At 35.7% G+C, this 22,408-nt stretch overlaps 1 protein-coding gene across 4 annotated transcripts in view; it reads right to left on the bottom strand.

The window, feature by feature from the left end:
- The window catches only part of TANK (TRAF family member associated NFKB activator), a 90,490-nt gene that overhangs the window by 5,217 nt on the left and 62,865 nt on the right, over nt 1-22,408 (bottom strand). For all 4 annotated transcript variants that reach the window (XM_036746912.1, XM_036746910.1, XM_036746913.1 and 1 more), the window contains exons 5-6: nt 6,306-6,379; nt 5,547-5,662 (exon numbers count right to left, since the gene is read on the bottom strand). In XM_036746912.1, the coding sequence (XP_036602807.1) occupies nt 5,547-5,662; nt 6,306-6,379 (190 nt within the window). The remainder of the gene's footprint in view (nt 1-5,546; nt 5,663-6,305; nt 6,380-22,408) is intronic.

The following is a 22,408-nucleotide window of genomic DNA, read 5'->3' as shown; positions in this document are numbered from 1 at the left end:
TTCCTTCCATTTTCACCTAACATTGTTGTGTTTATTCAACAAACATTAATTAAACACCTACTATTTGTAGGAGCACTAGTGACAGTTTTGCTCAGTTATGGTGCTCCAATACAATCATAAAGGACTCACATGCACTTAAATTTTTTGTCAGTAGGCAAAGCAGCAACTATTAATAAATTTACTAATAAAAAAAAAATCTGTTAGGAGAAAACACAAAAAGGCACATACACAGGCTAAGAGCTATACATACTGAACATCTTATCCCCAGATGTTATTAAGTCACTAAGCATAGCACCAAGCGTTTCACTGACACTCAATTCTCAATTATTTATATTAACTGATGGGCACAAATACAATGATAATCCAAAATAGATGTTAAAGCTTTAGAATTTCTAATATTTCTTTTTTAAGTTACATAGAATTGTAGGTATATTCCATTTTGGAATTCACATGACAAAATAAAATATTCTAACCTGTGAAGACTTGACTTGGGAAGACTTAGAAACTGTCCAATCTCCTTAGCTCTGCTCCAAAAATGTCAGACAGCTTAAAGTAAACTGCCCTCACAAAAATTGTACTTATGACAATTTTCCTGAATCAAAGGGAGTAACTGAGTACTTTTGCTTAAAAGGTCTCCTACTGGGATACAGGTTCCACAATGGAATAAAAGTACAGGAGACACTGAATTGTGCAATATACTACTATCACCTACTTTTATGTTGATTGAATTGAATCTGAAAGTAAGATTTAACATGGATAAAGGCCTACAGTTATTGTGGATTATCTACATGCTTCAGGATTAAAAAAAAAATTAAAAATAAGTCAACAGTTACTCAGTTGAAAATATTGCTGAATGTGTTTCGATAGCAGTATTTCATCTAGAATAATATAGGGGGAAAGACATTTAAAGTTACTTAAATTCAACAAACATTGTTAAGTGCCTGCTGTGTGCATTTAGGGTTATTATCTATTAGCACTAAAGGCAATACAAATTTACATATGACATAGTTCCTGCCCTTACAGATCTTTAAGCTTAGTAACAGAGGCTTACTTATGCTTATACCGACACACTTACTTACACTTAGGTCACTTATTCAATCCATCACCCCAACTATCTTAAAGCCAGTTGAGAGCCAAAAAGGAGGTAACATGAGCCTCTGGGCAGACAAAACAAGTGCTGCAGAGCCTAGGAACTAAAGTTCATAAATTTAATTCAAGAGAGCCCTTCAGACTCTGAATAATTTTCTCTTCTTATTTTAGGCAAAACTATTAATAAATTTGCTTTATTTGATTTTCCAGGCTATAGACAATTAAAAACAGAAAATTATAGGAGGGGCATGGGGAATCTGGTAGAAGCAGAAATCCTGACAGCAGTAAGAAGTGACGACTGATAGGTGAAACGATAGAAAAACTATAAGAATCAGAAATAAGAACTCAAAGCTCTACATTTTCAGGTAATTCCACATTGGGCCAAAGAGTCCTAGACATTTCAACAGACTTCAATAGGAATTACTTCATTACATAGCATTGCAGAGTAAATGACGTCCACAATTATGACATCTCTCTCCCCATGCCTTATTGAGAAAGAATTAAATTGTGTTGGGTAGCCTTTAATAGAGCAGAATACCATTCATTTTAGATAAATTTCCTTCAAAAATAGTTAATATTTTTTTTAAAAAATTTGGCACTTCATGGGGTTTTAGTTAATCATGAAGTCCCTTTAACATAGAATTCTCATTCCCTGAAAATCTTAGACAAACGAAGCTTTATGTTACTCTAGTTTTTATTCTCTTATGCCACCACAAAGTAGAGTTCACACTTGTAGTTGACAACCCACGATAATTTCTATTTATAGGTATCTAGAAGTACAATTTAAGATTAAATTTTAAAAGGAGGTATTTGATCTGAAATCCACTTCTTTCAAAGATCAGCAATCACATGCCACTTCCTACAGGAAGTCTTTCCTAATTCTGGTTATTAGTACTCTCTCACCTCACATTACTATGCATATATTTATTTTTTTTATATTTTTCATTCTCCAAGCAGAATGTAAGTTCCGTGAGGGCATTTATATTGTTTTTTTTGGTAAACCTTCTTCTGTGCCTAGCATAGTATATCACACATTGTGGTTAATATATGTTTGCTTGATCTGACTGAAATTAGTTTCATAATCTGAGGTATAAAAGAGGCTTGGAAATTTCCTCAATCAGTCTTCTTAATAGTAAGAATTATTTCTTCTCTTTTGTTAGAAGATTGCACGGCATAGACATTCTATATGCTTGCTAACAGAGCCACACTGTTCTAGCCATATACTAAATTTTTCTGCTTAACTTTGCAGAACTTTGAAGCTCCCAAAGGTCACTAACTCTCAAGCATGTCAGGTTCTCTCCTGGCACTGGATATGATGATGGCAGGGAATGGTAATATAATTGTCAGCTGGGGGAATCTGAGTTCAAATCCTTGCTCTTCCACTTAATACTCTTATGACCATAGTAAGTTGTTTAACCAATGCTGGAGCTTCAATTTCTTTATTGATCAAATGAAGGGGTTGGATTAGATGACCTCCAACATCCCTTCTGATCTTAAGCATACAAGCCTGTAGTCTGAAAAGATAACCCATGAAGTGTGATGAATCAGAAAGAAGAAAGCACTGTCAAATTTTTTTTTTATAAAAACAGAGACAAGGCTAGAAGAAACCACTAAAGATAAATGTGCTGATTTTCACATGTAAAGTAAAATTACAGGTCCATGTGGTCATCAGGACAGGTATGCTTTGAAGTTTCTCCAGTCACTACAGGATCACTCAGATTCTTTGCTCAGCTCCTCTGAGAACAATGGGAGGAGGAATTTAACCAAATAATTCTAGGTTAGGAGAGTGACAGTTTGTGGAATAGAATTTTTCTCAGAAACAAAGCTAAATGATCTACCATCAATAGCATAGTCTGAATTATCTGGTCTAAGCACAGAAAATCATGTTTTCTAGAACGGGATTTAAATTCAAGATTATCAATGTGGACAGCAGAACTCCAAGCTTGAGTAGAAAGATTGGGAGACAAATTTGGTCTACCACATGATCTGCTCATCCTGACACCATACTGAGTTGCATCCTTCAAGTCAGCAAAACTGCTTTTTGACTCATTTTACTTAAAGATTAACTTTGGAAAGCAAGGAGAGGTACAGTGAGCAAATACTTTTGAATTTTAGAACAAACTTGGGGAATCAGGTGAAAGTTCTTTTTAGTTCCCCTTTATATCTAAAAAGGAAAAAAAATAAACCTTCAACATTTACATGCCACTGACCCTAGGCCTCTTTCCCTACTCTTACAAAACTAACCCCTAATCTACTAAGGCAGATATTACTGTCATATTTACTCACATGCACATGTTCCCTTAAATGACAGCACATTTGAGGAAATGAGAAAGGTAAAGACATGTAATAATGAAAAGGAAGACAATACACACAGTTCTAGTGGTAGCAAGGCAAAGTGGACAGAGCTGAAATTTTCTGAACTAGGCAGCTCTCAAAGGTCACTAAATCTTCTTCTGGTAGTGGACATGACATTGGCAGGAAGCTCTGAGAACTGGTAGCCTCATTACAGTCCTGTAGTTGGAAAGGCCTGGGCTCAAGTTCTGCCTGCACGTGCATACACACACAGACACACACACACACAAGCTGTCTGATCATGGGAAAGTCATTCAACCTTTTAGTTCTCCAAGAAACTTTCTAAATATAGATTTAGTTACAGATGATTTGGCGATCTGCATTGGTGGAGGAAATTTCCACACCTGGAATTCTCCCACAGGTGTGGAGACTAAAAATTTTGCAATCTATAAATTCTTCCTGGGTAGCAACTAGTTTGATTGAAAATAACAAAATATTAAAGTTAATATATCATGACAATAAAAAATTACAGGTCAAATTCTCATGTAAAGCATATTCTTTTGTGATTCTTTAGATAGCATGCTAAATATTTCCATCACAAGTTTATGGAATGTAATATGGACGATTATAAGTCTTGACTAGATATATGCTATGCATCAGTCCCAAAATTTCTGGTAGATTTCTTTTCACATGATCCATTAGTGCCAGGAGCATAATATTCAATACTTCAGTGTGTTGCTTACAGTCCACAAACTCCCACTGTAGTCTGCAGCACAGCAGTTAACAAACATCTTTAAAAAATTGTTGTTTGCTGCTTGTGGCATTTCGTACATTGCAAGAAAGTAGCATTAAAAAGCAATTTTGTGGGCAAAATAAAGTCAGACACTCAGTATTCTAGTTGACAGATGTATACTCAAATTTAGAACCCAGCAATTTTTAAATGGTCAGAGTATTAAGCCATTGATGATGGGGTAAGTTCTCTGTGTAACAAAGAATATTACACCATTATAATGTTTTGATAGGATGCTGATGCTTAGGGAAAAATGCCTATGGATTCTGGGTACCACATTTTTGCAGCTACTAAATTATAAATGAATATATTTCTATTTCAGAAGTATCTAGCATCATCAGTAAGCACAAAAGATTATCTCTCCAATAATATCTGATAAAGAGTGATCTAGAGAAAACTATTTTTGGAAACACCACTGATTACCAAAGCTGCTTTTCTCACCAATACCATAGATAGTTAATCTACAACTTCTTGGAAACTTAAAATAATTAAAATTCTGAAATGAAGTCTTAGTATGAAATCATTTAAATGGTCAAGATATAAAATTTAGAATTGGCAAGTACCCTTTAATTACATAATTTATTATATATAGAATTGCTAGAGAACGCTGCTTTAGTATATTCCAAAAGAGATCAGAAAATCACATTTTTTGAAATCATACTTTGAAATGTCCAAATCACAGAGGTAGAATCATTTAACATATAAATTACTATCAATTTACCTCCTTTTTGTCCCCTGTGGTGCTTGAATATCAGCTTCTATCCCATATACTTTGCTATCAGCATTACACTACAGAGAAGTGAGCCAGTGTAGGAGGTTTGAGAATTGAACCTTCGGAAGGAGTGGGACTTTTTGATTATATTACAATAGCTATACAAAGAAGATATTTTCTTTGGATTCTTTTATATTAAATAAATTCTTCTTCATCTCAGATCTCAACCAGCTGCTCAACAAATTTTTAGGCAGAAGTACAAAATTCATGTACCTGATATTTTTCCCACTTATTACATGGGAGGTGGAAGGAACTTCACTGCAGTTTAGTGATCTATTAAGTTAGTGATTTATGCAATACCCAAAACAGCATATTACAATTTAAGGCCATGTTATATTTATATTCCTTAGTGACTAGTAAGCTTTAAGTACTTGTGTAACTAAATTGTATGTACATACACAGTATCAATCTATGAAGGGAGATGGAATCAAAATAATAAAATAAACTCTTCTTGAAATAGTGCTTTATGCATTTAAATAAGAAACTACTTTATACAGAAGAAGGTATTTGACTGGTAGGTAGTTAGGAATATTTCATACAGTAAGAAAAAAATTCCAAATCCCAAAACATTAATATTGTAGTAAAAATAAAATTGAACCTTACCAGATGTAGGTTCTTGAATGTTAAGTCTGTTTAAGTGGTCTCTCTGTGCTCTTGCTAACATGCATATCCTATGGAATTCTTCTTTCATTTCATGCAAAGTCTTCTCTATTTCTTCCCTGGAAGAGCAAGGTGTTGAATATAAACCTATTATTCTGATCTTTCATCACATCACATTTAATAAAACATTTCCAGTATGTACTCCATGTTTTCATGACCAAAATCCATTTTTTAAAAAAGCTGGTTAAAGGAATAGTCTCAAAGCAAGAAATTAATTAAAAGTTCTCATTTAAAATTAGTTTCAGCTTTGTATTGGGACTGTAGGCTGCCAATCTCCCACTTAGTCATACAGAAAACTAAAGTTGTTAGACCTGTTCTTACCTTTCTGTTAGGGGAAGCCTAAGTGCGTGCGTGCGTGCGTGCATGTGTGTGTATTTTTTTTCTTTTCCCCAAACTTATGTAAAACAAAAAAATTCAAGTCCTTCAACATATTAGCAAAATTAACATTTTCATCTTTCATAGAATAGCACCGTTATATATATTATCTGCAGTAGGAAGAGCTTAGGAGGAGAAATTATTTTTCCCAGCTTGAGAATCTACTATCCTTGTCACATAAACAAACAACCAAATCTTCCTCTGGGCCTCAGTTTCCTCATTGTTAAAAATAAAGTGGTAATGCTAGATGACTCCTAAATTTCTGTAGCATTCTGTTGCTCTATGGCTTTGATAGCAACTGTAAATAAAAAAATAATGTAGATGTACCTTTTACTGAATAAAGGAAAGTCAGGATTCCCTGGAGAATTTTCCTGTCTAGGTGAAGTCTCTGGTCTTTTTACCTTAAAGAAGACACAAGAAGATGGTGATTTCACTTTAACATACTTCTAATTTTCTATAAGAGGAAGCTTACAAATTGTGAGCTATATATTAACTACTCTTTTCTCTGACTTCGATACTTCAAGGAGTCATAGCCTTTATGGATAAAGATTCCAATTTTGATTGCCCAAGTTACTGAAATGAACCAAACATCTTGCCTGTGAATTTTTTTTCTATTTTAGTGCTCACTAATGCTGGATGAAACATGTAAATCAATCCCTTGGAGTATTAAGTTACGACTTCTTTGCTGAAGAATGCAGCTGTGTAGCAGAACAGGGGGAAATCCACAAAACCAAGCAGCTGATTCTTAGCATTTAACAAGCATTTTAAAGATTTGTAAAAATAGCCCCATTATGTATTTAAACTACTTCCACACCAGTTCTTACCTTTCACTACCACCTTGTGGCTTATATTGGTATTACACAGATTTGGAACATGACTACCAAAAGTTGATTATGTTCTAACGATCTATCAGTTGAAAACTTTTTCTATGAACTAGGGCAATCAGAACTTATTACTTAGAAACCTGGCATATCTAGTACTATTTAAATGAAATTTAATATACAAAGCCAACAGTTACAAAAAGTCAAACATGCTTTCAAATAAATGGACAACTTGATACTTAAAGACCTCTCATACAATACTAATCATCATTTAGGTGCACTACAAGAGTATTGAGCAAGAAATCTTAATTGATTGCTCATCTTATCATATGTACACACATGTCTGTAATCTTGCTTTTTGTTAAATCTGATTTTTAAGAGTCTTATTTCTTTCTAAAGGCAGGAATTGACTCAAGTTCCTCTTTCTTTAGATAACTCTCTTCAGTTTGTTTTAATTTACTGCTCCCATTTTCCAACTGTTCCTAAAATAACGTAGGAATTGTTGAACATTCTAAATGAGGAGGATATCATTATGCAAAAGTTGTGGATAGGTTGAATTAAATCTTGGCAACTCAAGTGATTTCGACTTTATATAGTACATTATCATTATCATCAGCTGGAGGTGAAATAAAAACCATTTGCTCTTCAGTGCTATCTGCCTAACACACATTTGTCTTAGTAAAACATATTTATTGAGATGATCTGCTTATAGACAATTACTCAAAAGCTTCAGCTGAGTTTATTGACAAAAAATTCTGACTGGAAAGTATTTTCTCCTCATCAGTTTCTTTCTAACAGCAGTAGGCAATGTTTTGGTTATATGCAATGATCATCAAATGGATTTTAGGGTGGACTAGGAGAGAAAGTTTCTTGATCAAAACATGGTCAACATTTGCAAAGATTACTATTTTGGAAATCAATGAAAGCCAAATGATTTGGAGATTGATAGTTAGTTATATTTAAAAGGAAGCTACTCATTCAGAAAGCCATAAACACAACCAACAAATGAACTTCTATTGGAAATCCTAACAGGATTTCTTTGCTTTTTAAATACTGTAAATGGGGGTCAGGAGAATGGATTACTAAGAAAATAAGAAAGCATTTGGAGGTTTGGCGCTATAAACAAAACAGAATGAATTGTTATGATTGCTCCCTTTACTTTTAAAAAGAGAACTATATGGCTTATTTCATTGTTAGAAAAAATGCTTTGAAAAATAAAAAGAACCAAAAAGAAGCAGCATCTTGATTACTTTGAAGGAATAGTCAAGAAAATCACTGAAAGGGACAAAAAAAGATGGTCAAAATGCTCAGTCTTATTTTTGAAATACTCTAGTTAATCTCTTACTTTTGAAGTCCAACAGACCTACCCAATTTTGTCTCGTTATTTTTAACTAAGCCACTGGGCGCAGTAGTATTCCCTAGGAATCCAAGCAATTTAATGCCTCATGCAGAAACCTGCACAATGACTTTGGGGCATCCTGTATTTCCCAAATCTCTTTATTCTTAATAGGTATCTAGCACTATATGAAATGACCACCTTGAGTTACTTCAGGAGGGTAATCGAAATTTGGTTTTGGGGCAGAAAGTTTTATGTCTTTGTCAGTGGATCAGGAGGGAAATATGTATAAATGAGTGAATAAATAGTGTAAAAGATAAATGAGTGTATGACAGAAAGGAATCTAAAATAGGTCAGAGAATGTAAGACAGGAAAAGCAGAAAAGAAAATGATGAAAATCTACTATACTCAGCTTGGTCAGTAACTTTCCAACTGCTTTCCATTTAACAGGGTTTACAGCTACTGTTGGCATCCTTTTGGGAGTGGCTATGAAAGGGAGGGGAAAAAAGTGTTGAAAGGTATTTATACTCTCAGATTAAGGAAGAAAACAAAATGTGTGTGGTAAAAATGGAATGGAAAGCATAGAAAATATCAGCTGTGGAATGGTTTCTCAATAATGCTGGGTAGTTGATGGAAAAATGGGCACAAGGTAAGGCAAAATTAGAATCTGGATTCATTTATCAACTACATTTTTGACACTTAAGAGTAAAAAGCAAGAAAAAATTACCAAGATTAAAGATATCCTTACCAGTTTTAGATAGGTTGAGACCAAAGACATTATGGTGAAGCCAGGAAGTGGAAACAGTTGAATTAGGGAGAAAGTGTGGAAAGGGCTGCAACATTGAAGAGAATAAAGTAGAAGAAAGCACGATTGGAAAAATTACAGAGAGAGATCTGATAAGAGTAAACACAAAGACGAAGCAAAGCAAAAGAGTAAAGAACAGAAGGCTGAATAAAAAAGTTACTAGGAAGCTATATTTAATCTATAGGAATTTCAGACCATATACAATCTGTAGGTCTCATTACAGGCTCCTTGCTATTCCTGAAAATCTAGCAAAGCAAGAGGAACACAAATCACAGGAGCACTGCCTCAAAGCAGTGTGCTAGGCAAACCTACTGTCAGTGTGGGAACAACTCCAGGACAAAATGGGATACATCCCAGAGTTCTGAAGGAAGTGGCGAGAAAATAAACAATAAGGAAATAAAATTAAACACCCCAATTACTTCCAAGTTCTTTACAGAGGGCTGATTTGACTTTTAAAAAAAGTCTTTATTAGTATAATACTGAGATTAAAAATTAAAGTTATAAATGATTTTTGAAGCCTTCTACAGTTAACCAAATTATAGTGTTTATCACTTGCTAGTCTGTGTTTGTAAGAACATTAGCTTTTGAGTGTCATACTTTGCAGCATGGGGCATTTGGTATGCATTTTCCTGGATTTCATTTTTTATACAAAATGAAAATCCGGTAAGTTACATGCCCAATTTAACAGTAACATTTTGCTCTTTGGCAACTACTTCAATGAAATCACTTGGAAAAAGGATCCTCCCCCCACTGTGAGGTTGTTTGTTTGGGTATGATTTTAATAGAGAATTCGACATAGAAGACAGCCTTAGAGTTGCCAAGAGTGGTTTATCTGCAATGGTAGAGGGAGTTTCTACATTGGAAATTCCTTACACTGTTGAAATCATAAGTCTTTCCTTCCCTGCCCTAAAACAAAAACAAAAAAAAATCAATAAGGTTTAGCAGCAGCAGATTTGTGGATATATGCAAGCCTATCTGAAGGAGTAAAACTTATAGATCATGGTATAGTGCATATAGTGCAATATAGTGTATTAACTTAAAATTTTCCAAAATCTAAACTTTCCTTTCTACCGTTGCACCTAAAAAAATGGTTATTTATAACAAGATTAGAATTAGTGATCAATCCAAGGATTCATATTCACAGGCTTTTTACTAATTAGCTTTCCCCAAGCTTTTTCTGTGGTCCGTTATAACCAAGCAGAAAATTTTAACTCCAATACACCTTATGTACTGTGTCGAAATTACCTCAGTGTTGACACCACCGTATCTAAAATTCCAATCATAGGACAATTTGTCTATTACTTCTATGCCAACATTCAGAATTCTGACCATTTTAAAAACAGTATTTGTGAACAAATGGTTTATACTGGCTGTCTCCACTTCCTTATCACTTATTCAACACTGAGGTTCCTATGACCTGGTTTTTACTCTCATCACTACTGAAAATGTACTCTAGATCACCAATGATATCATCACCAAAATCTTATGGCCCTTTCTAAAGACAGCCCTCTCCTTGACTTCTCCATCACACCTGACAATGCTCATCAACACCTTTTCCTTAAAAACACTTCTTTCTTGGTATCTGTGACACACTAAATTATCCTGCTCCTCTTTCTCTTTTGCTGCAGAGTAGTGAAGAGTGAGATAGTGGAAAGAGAGTAAGACTTGGAAATAGGAGAAACCCGGGTTTGAATCCCACTCCCAACTTTAACTTTTTGTGTGACCATGTGCACGTAACTTTTAACCTCTACAAACTTCAGCTTTCTCATCATTAAAAATAGGATAATGAAAAAAAAATAAAAATAAAAAAATAGGATAATGATACTTGTTATATTTATCTCATTGGGTTATTATGAAGATCAAATATCACTGAACTTCAGCCTTGCACCTTCAACTAATTTGTTTGATGATTTTATTTCAAATGCAATATGCCAAAACCAGAAATCATCTTCCCTACCTCCCCCAAATTGGTTAATGAACTGTTTGTTAGTAATACCATTTTCCCATTTGCTTAGGCTCAAAACTGCTATCTACCAATATTGTTTTTTTTCTCAGTTCAGTGTTGCTTTCTCCTGATATAACTCTAATTTAGGCCTTGGTTAGTGGCCAATTACATCAGCATCCAAATAATTTTTTTCTGGAGGCAAATGGGTTAAGTGACTTGCCCAGGGTCACACAGCTGCTAAGTGTCTGAGGCTGGATAGGAACTCAAGCCTTCCTGATTCCAGGGCCAGTGCTCTATCCACTGTACCACCTAGCTACCCCTCTCTAACTATTCTCTTTCAATCAATATAAGCTATCATCCTGCACACAGGCATATTAGCCTTCCTCAAATATGGTATTCAAGATGTCACTCTTCCATGAAACCACTCCCATATCCCTACTGTCTTTTCACGTCAATTCATTAAGAACTTATTATGTGCCAGGCACTATACTGGCAGCCATCTAAAAGTTGTCTAGAAGACCAAGCCCAAACATCTAAGCCTAGCATTAGAAGTCTTCCAGAACAGCAGTTTCCAAAGTAGGCTCTGTGATCAACCAATAAGATAGAAAGATGGGGCCCATCCCATTTTCCCGGTGATATCCAACTATGGGGCTTATCTCTATCTCTCTCTTTCTCCTTCTCTTAAATTGAAATTTTATTTTTTAAAATTGTTAAGCATTAATTTCTCTCCTTCCCTCCCTTCTACCTCTCCACTCAAGAAAGAGAAACAAAAGCCCTATAATGAATATGCAGAGTAAAGCAAAACTAATTTCTACATTGACCATTTCCAGTAATGTATGTTATATTTTGCATAGTGCGTACAGCACCTCTCTGTCAGGAGGTAGGTAAATGTTCTGCATCATCAATACTAGAAGCAACCAGGTGATGATGAAGATAGAGCTCTGGACCTGGAGGCAGGAGGAAATGTTGAGACAGGTCCTCAGACACTTACTAGCTGTGTGATCTTGGGTGAATCACGTAACCTTTGCCTGCCTCCATTTCCTCATCTGTAAAGTGGTGCTCTTGCTGAGCAGCTCCCTGCCAGGGTTGTCGTGAAGGCCAAATGAGAGAACATTTGTAAAGTGCTTTGCAAGTCTCCAAAAGCAGTGTAAATGTGAGTTACTGTTACTGTTGTTCTTATCACTACTACAATGCTGTTGTTTTATAGCTTGTTCTCCTGATTTGGCTCACTTCATTCAGCATCAGTCATACAAAGTCTTCCCAGTCATGGGGCTTACCTCTAATACACCCTACACCTCTCGATATCTCTAATACCACTCTAATACACACTCAATCTCTCTAATAACCACACCTCACCCAATGCCTTCCTCCTTCTAGCCCTTCCCTCCACTTGTGAATCTCCCCATCAGCAGAGTTATGACCTGTTACCCAGGCACCCAGAGAAGTCCCTTTACAGGTGCTATCGGAAAAATGACCCCTCACCAGCACAGCAGACCTATGCCCCGTCCCCCATGTCACCTAGCGGCTGCCCATCAGCAGGCAGTGTCCAGGGCACTGCCTAATGGGGAAAAGCCCATCTCCCCATCCTTATTTTTCATTTTAGAGAGAACTGAGTGATCCTCATCAGAATGAGCAGGCATAGATAGGTTGTGACAAGATCTCACTTCATCATCTTTTCTCCAAACCCCTCTTTTTTTCTGAACTTCTCTGTATCTGCTGAAGATACTGCTATCTTTCCAGTCACAAGTTTCACAACCTAAGTGTCATCTTGGGCTATTCATTCTCACACCAAATAAACAATTGGTTGCCAAATGTTATCATTTCTACATCCACAACCTCTCTTACATCCCCTTCTCACTACTCACAGTCACAATCTTAGTTTAGGCCCTCATTATAACTCATGTGTACTGTTGAAAATCACCACTTCCTAATTTATCTCTCTGCTTCAAGCATCTCCCTCCCCAATCCATCCTTCAGAAAGATGTCATGATGCAGTCCATGTCACCTTCCTATTCAACAGTATCAGTAGCTCTCTATTGATTGTAGGATCAGAAATTTTATCTTACCTCTTCGTTTTAAAATAAGGGTTTTTTTGCATTAAGTTTTATAACCTATTAGTAAAGTATAGCATGCATATAATTTATAAATAACTATACACATATTGGGGTGGGTGCTCAATTTTTTTTTAATGATAGCCATGCACATTTTTTAAAGTTTGGAGATCTTTCTTTGGATTTCCAGTAGTCAGTATAGTTCTTGGTACTTAGTAAATACTTAATAAATGCTTGTTGACTGACTATTCAACTGTCTTCTGAAGTAGAATAGTACAGGTACTTAATCAAAATAGTGGTTTTTGAAGCGAATATGCTAGAATGTAATAAATCAAGTGGATAAATTAAGGGCAGTGAATAGTATCCACATAAAGAGTTTTGAAAGAACTAAAGAGCCAAAATACACAACACATGGTCACTACACCTAAGGCTACTGGTAAATTGTCATATGAAGGATTCAAGAGGGAAACCTGAGAACTTCTGCTTGGAATTCAGTTTTGCACAGCATAAGTTGGTAGAATCTATGATAAAGGGTAGAATAATTGAATACTTAAGTAAACATAACCTTTTGGGAGAACCCCATATGGCTTCTATACAGACAAATCATACTTTAATACAATTCTTTGAAAGAAGCATGAACTGCCTGTGTGTGCATTATTGATAATACCCAATTTATAATATAAAGTATTTTGCAATCATTTCATTTCTTAAAAAGTTTGTCTTTTCAAGAAGATTGAAAATTCTTTGAGAACAGGAATAATATCCTGTCTTTTTTGGGTACCCTTCTCAGAGGGACTGTCATAGAGTAACTGTTCAGTATATGCTTTTTGCCTCATTGACATGGATCAAAAGAAATACAGACACAAAGGAATATATGTGTGTACATATATATATATATATATACATACATACATATATATGTAGGTGTATGTATATGTATATGTATAAAATAAATTTATAAAATATTAGGTCTGCCAGATGGCTCAGTGGATAGAGTGCCAGGCCTAGAGTCAAGAAGACTCCTCTTTCTGAGTTCAAATTTGGCCTTAGACATATACTAGTTGTGTGACCTCAGGAAAGCCACTTGACCCTGTTTGCCGCAGTTTCCTCATATGTCAAATGAGCTGGAGAAGTAAATGGAAGCCACTTCAGTATCTTTGCCAAGAAAACTCCAAAATGGGATCATGTAGAGTGAGACACTACCGAATAACAACAGCAACATGAGATATAAATTGTACATGATATATACAGTTTAATCAATAATCTGAAAGAGTAAATACACAATGAACTCTCTGAAATTTTAAAAAACACTATGTTCTTACAGCTGATGAAGGGCCAAGATCTTCTAAGGTGAGGTGACTGGCTAGAAAAACTGCAGATAAGCCTCAATTGGGCTATTTTAAGATAAGTGAAAAGTAGTCCAAATTATATATCTATCTACGAGGATGGACACAGAACAGAGACTTGGGAGTCGCTGTAGATTATGACTGAAAGCAACAGCCATAACTATTCTTAAGGCTATTCTTAAGTCAACCGAATGCAGGGCAACCTCAGGAAAAAAGCAATCTAGAGTATAAAAAGACAGCTATAATCAAGAAGACAGGGAACTACTATATGAGGATAAACTGAAAAGACTAGGATTCTAGTAGAGAAAGACTATGGCTTAGAGAAATTATGACCGAAATTTATCAAACAGAGAATCAAATATTCATCAAATCCTAGAATATTAGACAGAAGGGATAAATACTCCTTCTAAACCTAGCCCCTGGTTGCTTCACCCTCCCCCTATCCTCCTAACCTTCACTAAAAATACTTACTAAAACATGTTGCCTTTTGGGAGAAAGCAGATTAAGAGAGAAGATGTGAGGGAAAGAAAAAGAAAAAGAAAAGGTGGTAGGAGGTTTCTTCATCTTTAAAATTACTGGATTAGTCCAGCTACCTCTAGTAGGTACTCTAATCTAGAGTGCACATGAAAATGAAATCTGCAATTTTAAATAGCAATATGTTCTTATGTAAGGAGAAAATGGAATTAAGGACACAAACAAATGCTACTCCATGATTTTCTCCCCTCTCAAATATTGTTTACAGCAAAATTACAAGGTAAAAGATTAAAAATAATATCCTGGATGACACTAGAAGCACACTCACAGTAGAAAAATACCCCAAATATAAGAGGGTATTAATTGAAAGCAAACAAAAAGTCATCAACAAAATTTTAACTGTATGTGTTAAAATACTTTGGCCATCACCATCTTTCTCTTTTAGGGCTGATTATATATTAAGTCTTATGGATATGGAAACTTCTCATCTCCCCTGTGGGACCTAACAAATCTAGGTATATCATTGGTACCCAATAAATATGGACCAACTGACTAGTATATTTTTAAATATCAGATTTTTTAAATGTATCCAGTTTCTATATTTAGTTATAAATGCCAAGCACAGCACATTTTGTGTGTGTGTGTGTGTGTGTGTGTGTGTGTGTGTGTGTGAGAGAGGGGGGGGGGCATCCCATGTCTCCTGGCTTAAATGAAATCTTTCTTGCCCCTTCAGGTTATCTGGAAAGAATCGTAGAGTTCAAATAGTCCAATCCCTTCATTTGCCAGATGAGAATATTGAGGCTTATGGAGGTCAAATGACTTGGCAAAATCACAAAGCCAATTACAATACAGCCCAGAGACTCTATTGGCAAAAATGCCTTTTTAGTTTTTCTTGAAGGGGCGTGGGGGTGGGAAGAGCCAAACTATGAACTATCTGTCAATACCTAGGGGCAGAGTCAGACCTAGGGATTTTATTCATTCATTCAAATAAAGGTGTCTCAAAAGTCTTGATGCAGTTTAAAGCTACCGATCCTTACAACTACACTAAGTTTTTTGGGACACCTTTTGGGACACTATTAAGAACCTGTAGTTTGCAGAGTACTGAACTAGTTACTAGGGAGGTATGAAATTTAGATTAGACAGTCTCTGCCTTCAATTGAGTTTAAACTCTGGTAGGTTTTGTGGCAGTTTAGGTACAAATAAATATTTGCTTTAAGACAGACCATTTATTTAAGACGTACCATTTTTTTGGTGCCTTGGGCTACCACCCAGTTTGCTAAAACTTCGGCTTTATAGGCTCTTACAAAGAATTTTGGTGAAGGATTAGATTCTGTCTGTAAAACAGTAATGGCTAACATTTATATGGTGTTTTAAGGTTTGCAAAATGTTTTACACATATTATCTCATTTGATCCACACAACCACCCTGGGAAGGAGGTGCTATTATCATCTCTATTTTAGATATGAGTAAACAGAGGATGAGAAAAGTTAAATGAGTAGCCTCAGGGCTATCCCAAGTATCTCAGATAGGATTTGAACTCTGCTTGCCCTAAACCCAAATAAATCCAATGCTTTTATCTAATGCACCACAGATTGAAGGGGACTGCAGGAATAAGAACAACAAATTTAGTCTAAGACACTGGGCAAGGTCAGAAGTCACAACAATGGGTTCAGATCTCACATGCAATGTTGGAGCTCTGGATGTCATGGTAGTGAGCTTTGTTCATGTTTCTTACTTGACAGTGCCACTATTATTATAATGGACGTTTGCAGATTGTCTAACTCTCCTCCTTTAGCAACTCAACTATATATTTGCATACAGATTCTTTCTATTTTTAGTGTTTTAGTACAAGCAAATAAAAAAAGTTTGAGCAGACAAGATGCATACAGAAGGAATTCAAGAAATTCTAGGCAAATCATAAAAAAGGAAAATTCATGATAATAATTTAACTGTACTAGTCTAATTAAAAGCTTGTGAATGATGTTAAAGGTAGTGGAACTCATTCAGTGTTTATTATAATTTATTTCAGCTTCTTTACGATATTTAAAAATCTCTCTACTAAATTTCATTAGCTTTACCCACACTTATGTACCCTATTCTCTTTGCCTCCACTATTCACTATCTTTCTTTTACAATTTCTCAAACTATTGATTCTTAAATATTTGCCTGGATTGAATACAGTGGGCATGATTTGGACTTCATTTGCTGGGGACAAGAGCACACTGCTTCCTGGGAGAAATTATATGAACCATATCTCTCAGAAAGCTGTATGTCCAGCCATAGTGTCAACAGGTTGGAAGGGTGGGTGGGGGGGGGGGGTGGTACTCTACAAGGCAAGAGGTTTAAAAAGCAAGGCTTCTAGAACTGTAGAGGCACTTTGAGTCCTAAGGGCCAGTGAGCTGAGAGAAAAAAAGCTGAGAGGGCGAAGCAAGAAGTTTTAGTGGTTCTCATCTGCTCCTAGGAGACTTTTTTTGGGGAAAAAACCCAACAGATCATCAAACCCAAAACTTCAGAGGCAAAAGGTACTACACCCTAAGTTTATTATTACATGGTAGGTTCTGAAGTGACTGTGTCCTTCTCCTTCTGTGCTATGCTGGAAACTCACTGGAGAACAGGAACAAAATAGTATTTCTCTTGGAACTGTATCAAATGGCACCCATTTGTATATGAATATAGAGAATGATTTACCACTTGATTCTCTTTCCTTGTTGCTTTGTGTCTTAATTAAATGGTTTGCTGTTGGATTTATGTGTCTCTTGTGTGCCAACAGAGAATGGATTACAAAGGGACCTGGGCCATGAATCTGCAAGTCAGCTAGGTGGCACAATGGAGTCAGAAAGGAATAAGTTTAAATTCAGCCCCAGATACTTTCTAGTGGTTTGACCCTGAGCGAGCCACTCAACTTTTACTGATCTCAGTTTCTTTGTCTGTGAAATGAGGATAATGATAATATTTACCTATCTAGGGGTTTTGTGAGGATCAAATGAGATATTTGTAAAGCTCTTTGCAAATCTTAAAACACTATACAAATGGTAACTGTTATTATTATTGTTTTTATTGTATTCCAAAAGAGCCAACTAAATTTAGGGAAGTGAGCAAATGAGGTGTGCTATACAAATATATTTAGAACTATCCTATATAAATATAAGGTCTCAAAAATGGCACATGAAGATATAGATGAACATAAATATTTTAGTTAGGCTTAAAGCATAAAAGCTGGTGTTTAGTATAAATGGCTGAATTTATTCTGACAGAGAGTTGTTACTGTAATTCTATTTTGGAGATCAATCCTACTAGTTATTTTCACAGGACAGGCAAAAAGTTACCTTTTTTTGAAAAAGTGAATTCTATAATGCAGTTTTGGATACATATTTTTTAAATGTATGACTGCAAAATAATCGATTGCAAAACTGCAGACGTAATTATGTCCATATCACAAATATAAGGCAGTGTATCTAACAGATGCATCCCCCAGATGAGATGAAATATGGGGACACAATTTAGATCACTTCATCATTATTAATGATTATTTATTAAGTTCCTACATTCATTTTTTGATGATCAGTGCACATTCTCAGATTTGATGCTTCCTTACAAAAAGTTGTTTCTGTAATAATGATCATTTTTGGAAAGCAAACTCCACAAACTAAGAGCAGATAACTCCTAGAAGTTAGGACTACCAGGATAGGATCTGGCTCTTCTCATCCAATAATCCTAATCTATATGAAAAGTGAACCAGTCATTCTTCCATGCCAGTCTTTTCACTAGCCCATCAAACCCCCTCTCCTTCAAATCCCATCTCCTCATAAAGAAACACTTTCTAAAATACCATATCCAAACTAGGATGTAGTGAAAGCTATGTTTTCTGGATTAAGGCCTTTACCATCCCTTCAGTAGACTTAAGAGTGAGGTAAGGAATCCCTTATTTTGTATTTGTTCACAGTACAGCATATAATGGGAGCAGTGGTAGAAGTAGAAATCTTGGCCTTCCAAAGCAAACATTTCTGAAAGGGGTTCTCACTGCTTAATGTATTTTATTCTCTGCATTTCTTATTTTTTATGATTTCCTCTCCAACCAACCGCTGTCCACAATGACTTTGGTCCTGACCTATTTCTTTCCCTCCCTAACCCCATAAGCCAAAAAGACAAAGCTAAGAGAGCAAATGTACTCCTTCCATCAGCTCAAAATATTTCTCTTCACTTGCTAACTCAACTCCCATTCTCTGATGAAAGGATTTTTCTCTAAAGTTAATCTCGCCTTTTATGTTTTGCGCATGTCCAGCTCTCACCTAGTTATATAATCTAGTTTATGGGTTATCCAGCCAAATGGGGCCATTTCCTTCTCCACCTTGTCTTTTGGCTATTTAGCTTCCCATTATTATCACCACAATATACAGGGGAAAGAGAGAGAATCTGAAACGTAAGTTGATCTTTCTTTTTGTTAGTGACTCTGATGAAAGGTTTGGTTGGGAAGGAGCTATTAATATTTTGTACAAGGATTATTTGGTATATCATGTATACCTTTTCCCAATCGGTAAAGATGACTGGGAAAGCTGGCTGAATTGGGAAACCTTTACCTTTCCCAAGCTTTTCTTATTGACTATTCCTAGTTAAGATTTATAAAATATCTTTAATTTGGAAATATGCTATTTATAATTACCTTTCACTTAGTGTTACTCTCAGTGTAGGAATGCTGGCATTAATTTTGAAGCCAAAGTTAAAAGAAAATATTGTTATGCTAACATGTTAAACAGTATTTAAGTGTATATGATAGAAGATTTCTACAACATTGCATATGTATCCTTTCAAATACTTACTCTTAAAGAAAAATAAACTACAAAGCCTGCATGGGTAACCTAAAAATTATACAAATTTGGTTTTTTTTGTTTTTTTTAAATCAAGTTGAACTAGTGAAGATAACACAGAACATCTAGCTTGGCACCTCACTGAATGAACACTTTCCACTTTGGGTTCTAGGCCAAATTCTCTTTTCCTCAAATGCTCCTTGACACCTCGAGCTGGCTGAATTATTTTCCCCTTACCTAAGGAATTTCTATTGTCTTCAAAGAGATTATAGCAACTAAGGAGATAAAGAGAATTTTGCCTACTGCTATCTAATAATAATGGAGTAGTTTGTCATTTCTTTCTCCAGTAGATTAAGTCAAATAGAGGTTAAGTGAATTACCCAGGGTCATACAGCTAGTAAGTGTCTGAGGCCACATTTGAATTCAGGTCTTTTTGACTCCAGGCCCAGCACTGTGCCACCTAGCTGCTACCAGAAAAAAAAATTATGGCTCGATTTTAAGGTTTTCTTGGCAAAGATCACTGGAGTGGTTTGCCATTTCCTTCTCCAACTCATTTTACAGATGAGGAACTGCGGCAAACAGAGCTCAGTAACTTGCCCAGGGTCACACTGCCAGTAAGTGTGTAAGGCCAGGTTTAAACTCAGAAAGATGAGTCTTAACTCTGAAGGACTTATGATGAAAAATGCTATCCATCCTCAGAGAAAGAACTGATGGTATCTGAATACAGCATACTTTTTTTCTTTTTACTTTTTCTTGGAGGTTTTTTTGGTCTATGTTTTCTTTCATGACATGACATTATGGAAATGTTTTGCATGACTATACATGCATAACCTAAACAAATAAATAAAATGAAAAAAAAAAACCTTTATAATGCTAAAAAAAAAAAAGTAAAGATGAGTCTTCCTGACTTCAGCCCCAGCACTGTATCCACTGAACCACCTAGCCACTGTAGGGACAGCATTCTGTCTCAATATCTAATTTTCCCCCATTATTTACTCAAGGAACATATTTATAAAAGTAGTATTCCATAGGCATCATCATAGGCTTTATAATACAGGCAGTATGAACTAGTCACAAAGCACTCCATTCTGAAAGAATCGTTACTGTTGAATTCTTTTTTATGAAAAATAATTTAATAAGAGCTGGATGGAACTTCAGAAGCCATGTAGTCCAACCTTCTCATTTTACAAATGAAATTGAGATATGGAGAAATTGGATGATGTCCATAGATCTGTGAGTGCAGAGGCAGTACTCTTCCCTCTATGCCACACTGCTTCTCATCATTTTGCACCAATATGATTACTAGTAGTTAATTCCTAGCACTTTATTTACCAGCAGCTAGATGGTGCAGTAGATAGAGTACTGGGCTGAGTCAGGACCCAAATTCTGATTCCTGCATCAGATACTTAATACCTGTGGGACCGTGGGCAAGCCACTTACGCTACTCTCAGTTTTGGTTTCCTCGTCTGTCATACGGAAATAAATAATAACATTTACCTTACAGAGTTGTCGTGAGAATCAAATGAGATCATATACATAGAGTGCTTTGCAAATCCTAAAGTGCTACCTAATTATCAGCTATTATTAATGGAAGGGCAGCTAGGTGGTGCAGTAGATAGAGTGCCAGGCCTGGAGTCCAGAAGACTCATCTTTCTGAGTTCAAATCTGGCCTCAGACACTTAACTAGCTGTATGACCCTGTGCAAATCACTTAACCTAGTTTGCCAACATTTCCTCATCTGTAAAATGAGCTGGAGAGGGAAATGGCAAGTCATTCTGGCATCTTTGCCAAGAAAACTCCAAATGGAGTCACGAAGAGGTGGACATGACTAAAAAACACAGTCATGGAAACTTGAGCGGGGGGGGGGGGGGGGGGGGGGGGGGGGGGGGGGACGGAGAAGGAGGGGCATTGTGGTGGTGGTGGTTTGCAATGAATGCTTTATTAGGGGAAAAAAATCCAAATTGAGAATACCAAGAGGTTCTTTCATCTTAAATTTTCTCTTATATAAATAAGCTATAGATGTGTGCAGAAACTTTAAAGCTTCAAATTGGGTTTCTTCAAGGTAATTAGTATTTGTCACTAATCTGATAAAATCATTTTCAAATTAACACTTCTAGATATAATTTACTTAGTTCACAGAAATGCAAGACAACTGTATTCATGGTTCAAATTTAGCAATAGCTGAATAAATGCAGGAATTAAGTTTTTAAAATTATGAACTTTAGTGGTTTATTAAAACTTGAATCTGGGGGCCATCTTTACATCTGTACATCTCTCTGATGTACAAGGCCTTGATCACAGAATTAATGAAAAACTCAGTATTCAGTTCTGTAAAGTGACATTTATCCCTTAATCCTTTCCTTCCTATTTATGCTTTGCTTGTACAGTTTAAAGTACTAATAGAAGCCTTATAAATTCATAGAAATAAACTGTGATTTTTCTAATAAGTTAATTATTAGTCATAGTTCTCTATTGCCTCTCCAAATTCTCTCATTGGCTCTACCAGGAGAAAAATGGGATCTAGGCAAAAATTTAAGAATAGTGCATTTACTTTCACTTCATTTAGGAGTGCAGTAGCCCAGAACTCATGTCTCAAGTGACGGTATTGTTGCTTATTTCTTTATTCTTTATTTTGGATCACCTTCAATCCATTCAATCCTTTCTTATCCTCTGGCCAAGCCTAAGTTAAGTTTCTCCCCAAATTAGTCCAAGAAGATCTTTCAAACTGAATGGGCAGAATCGCAGATATAATATTTCCATTCCCGCAAAAAAAAAAAAAAGTTTTCCATTGGCTCCACTAAGAGGAAAACTGGAATATGGGATAATACCTTAATTGTAATTAGCAAC

This window comes from Trichosurus vulpecula, chromosome 2 (genome assembly GCF_011100635.1).
Source record: "Trichosurus vulpecula isolate mTriVul1 chromosome 2, mTriVul1.pri, whole genome shotgun sequence".
Classification (NCBI taxonomy): domain Eukaryota; kingdom Metazoa; phylum Chordata; class Mammalia; order Diprotodontia; family Phalangeridae; genus Trichosurus; species Trichosurus vulpecula.
The sequence above is the reverse complement of the archived record's forward strand: the minus strand, read 5'-3'. Positions and strand labels throughout refer to the sequence as shown.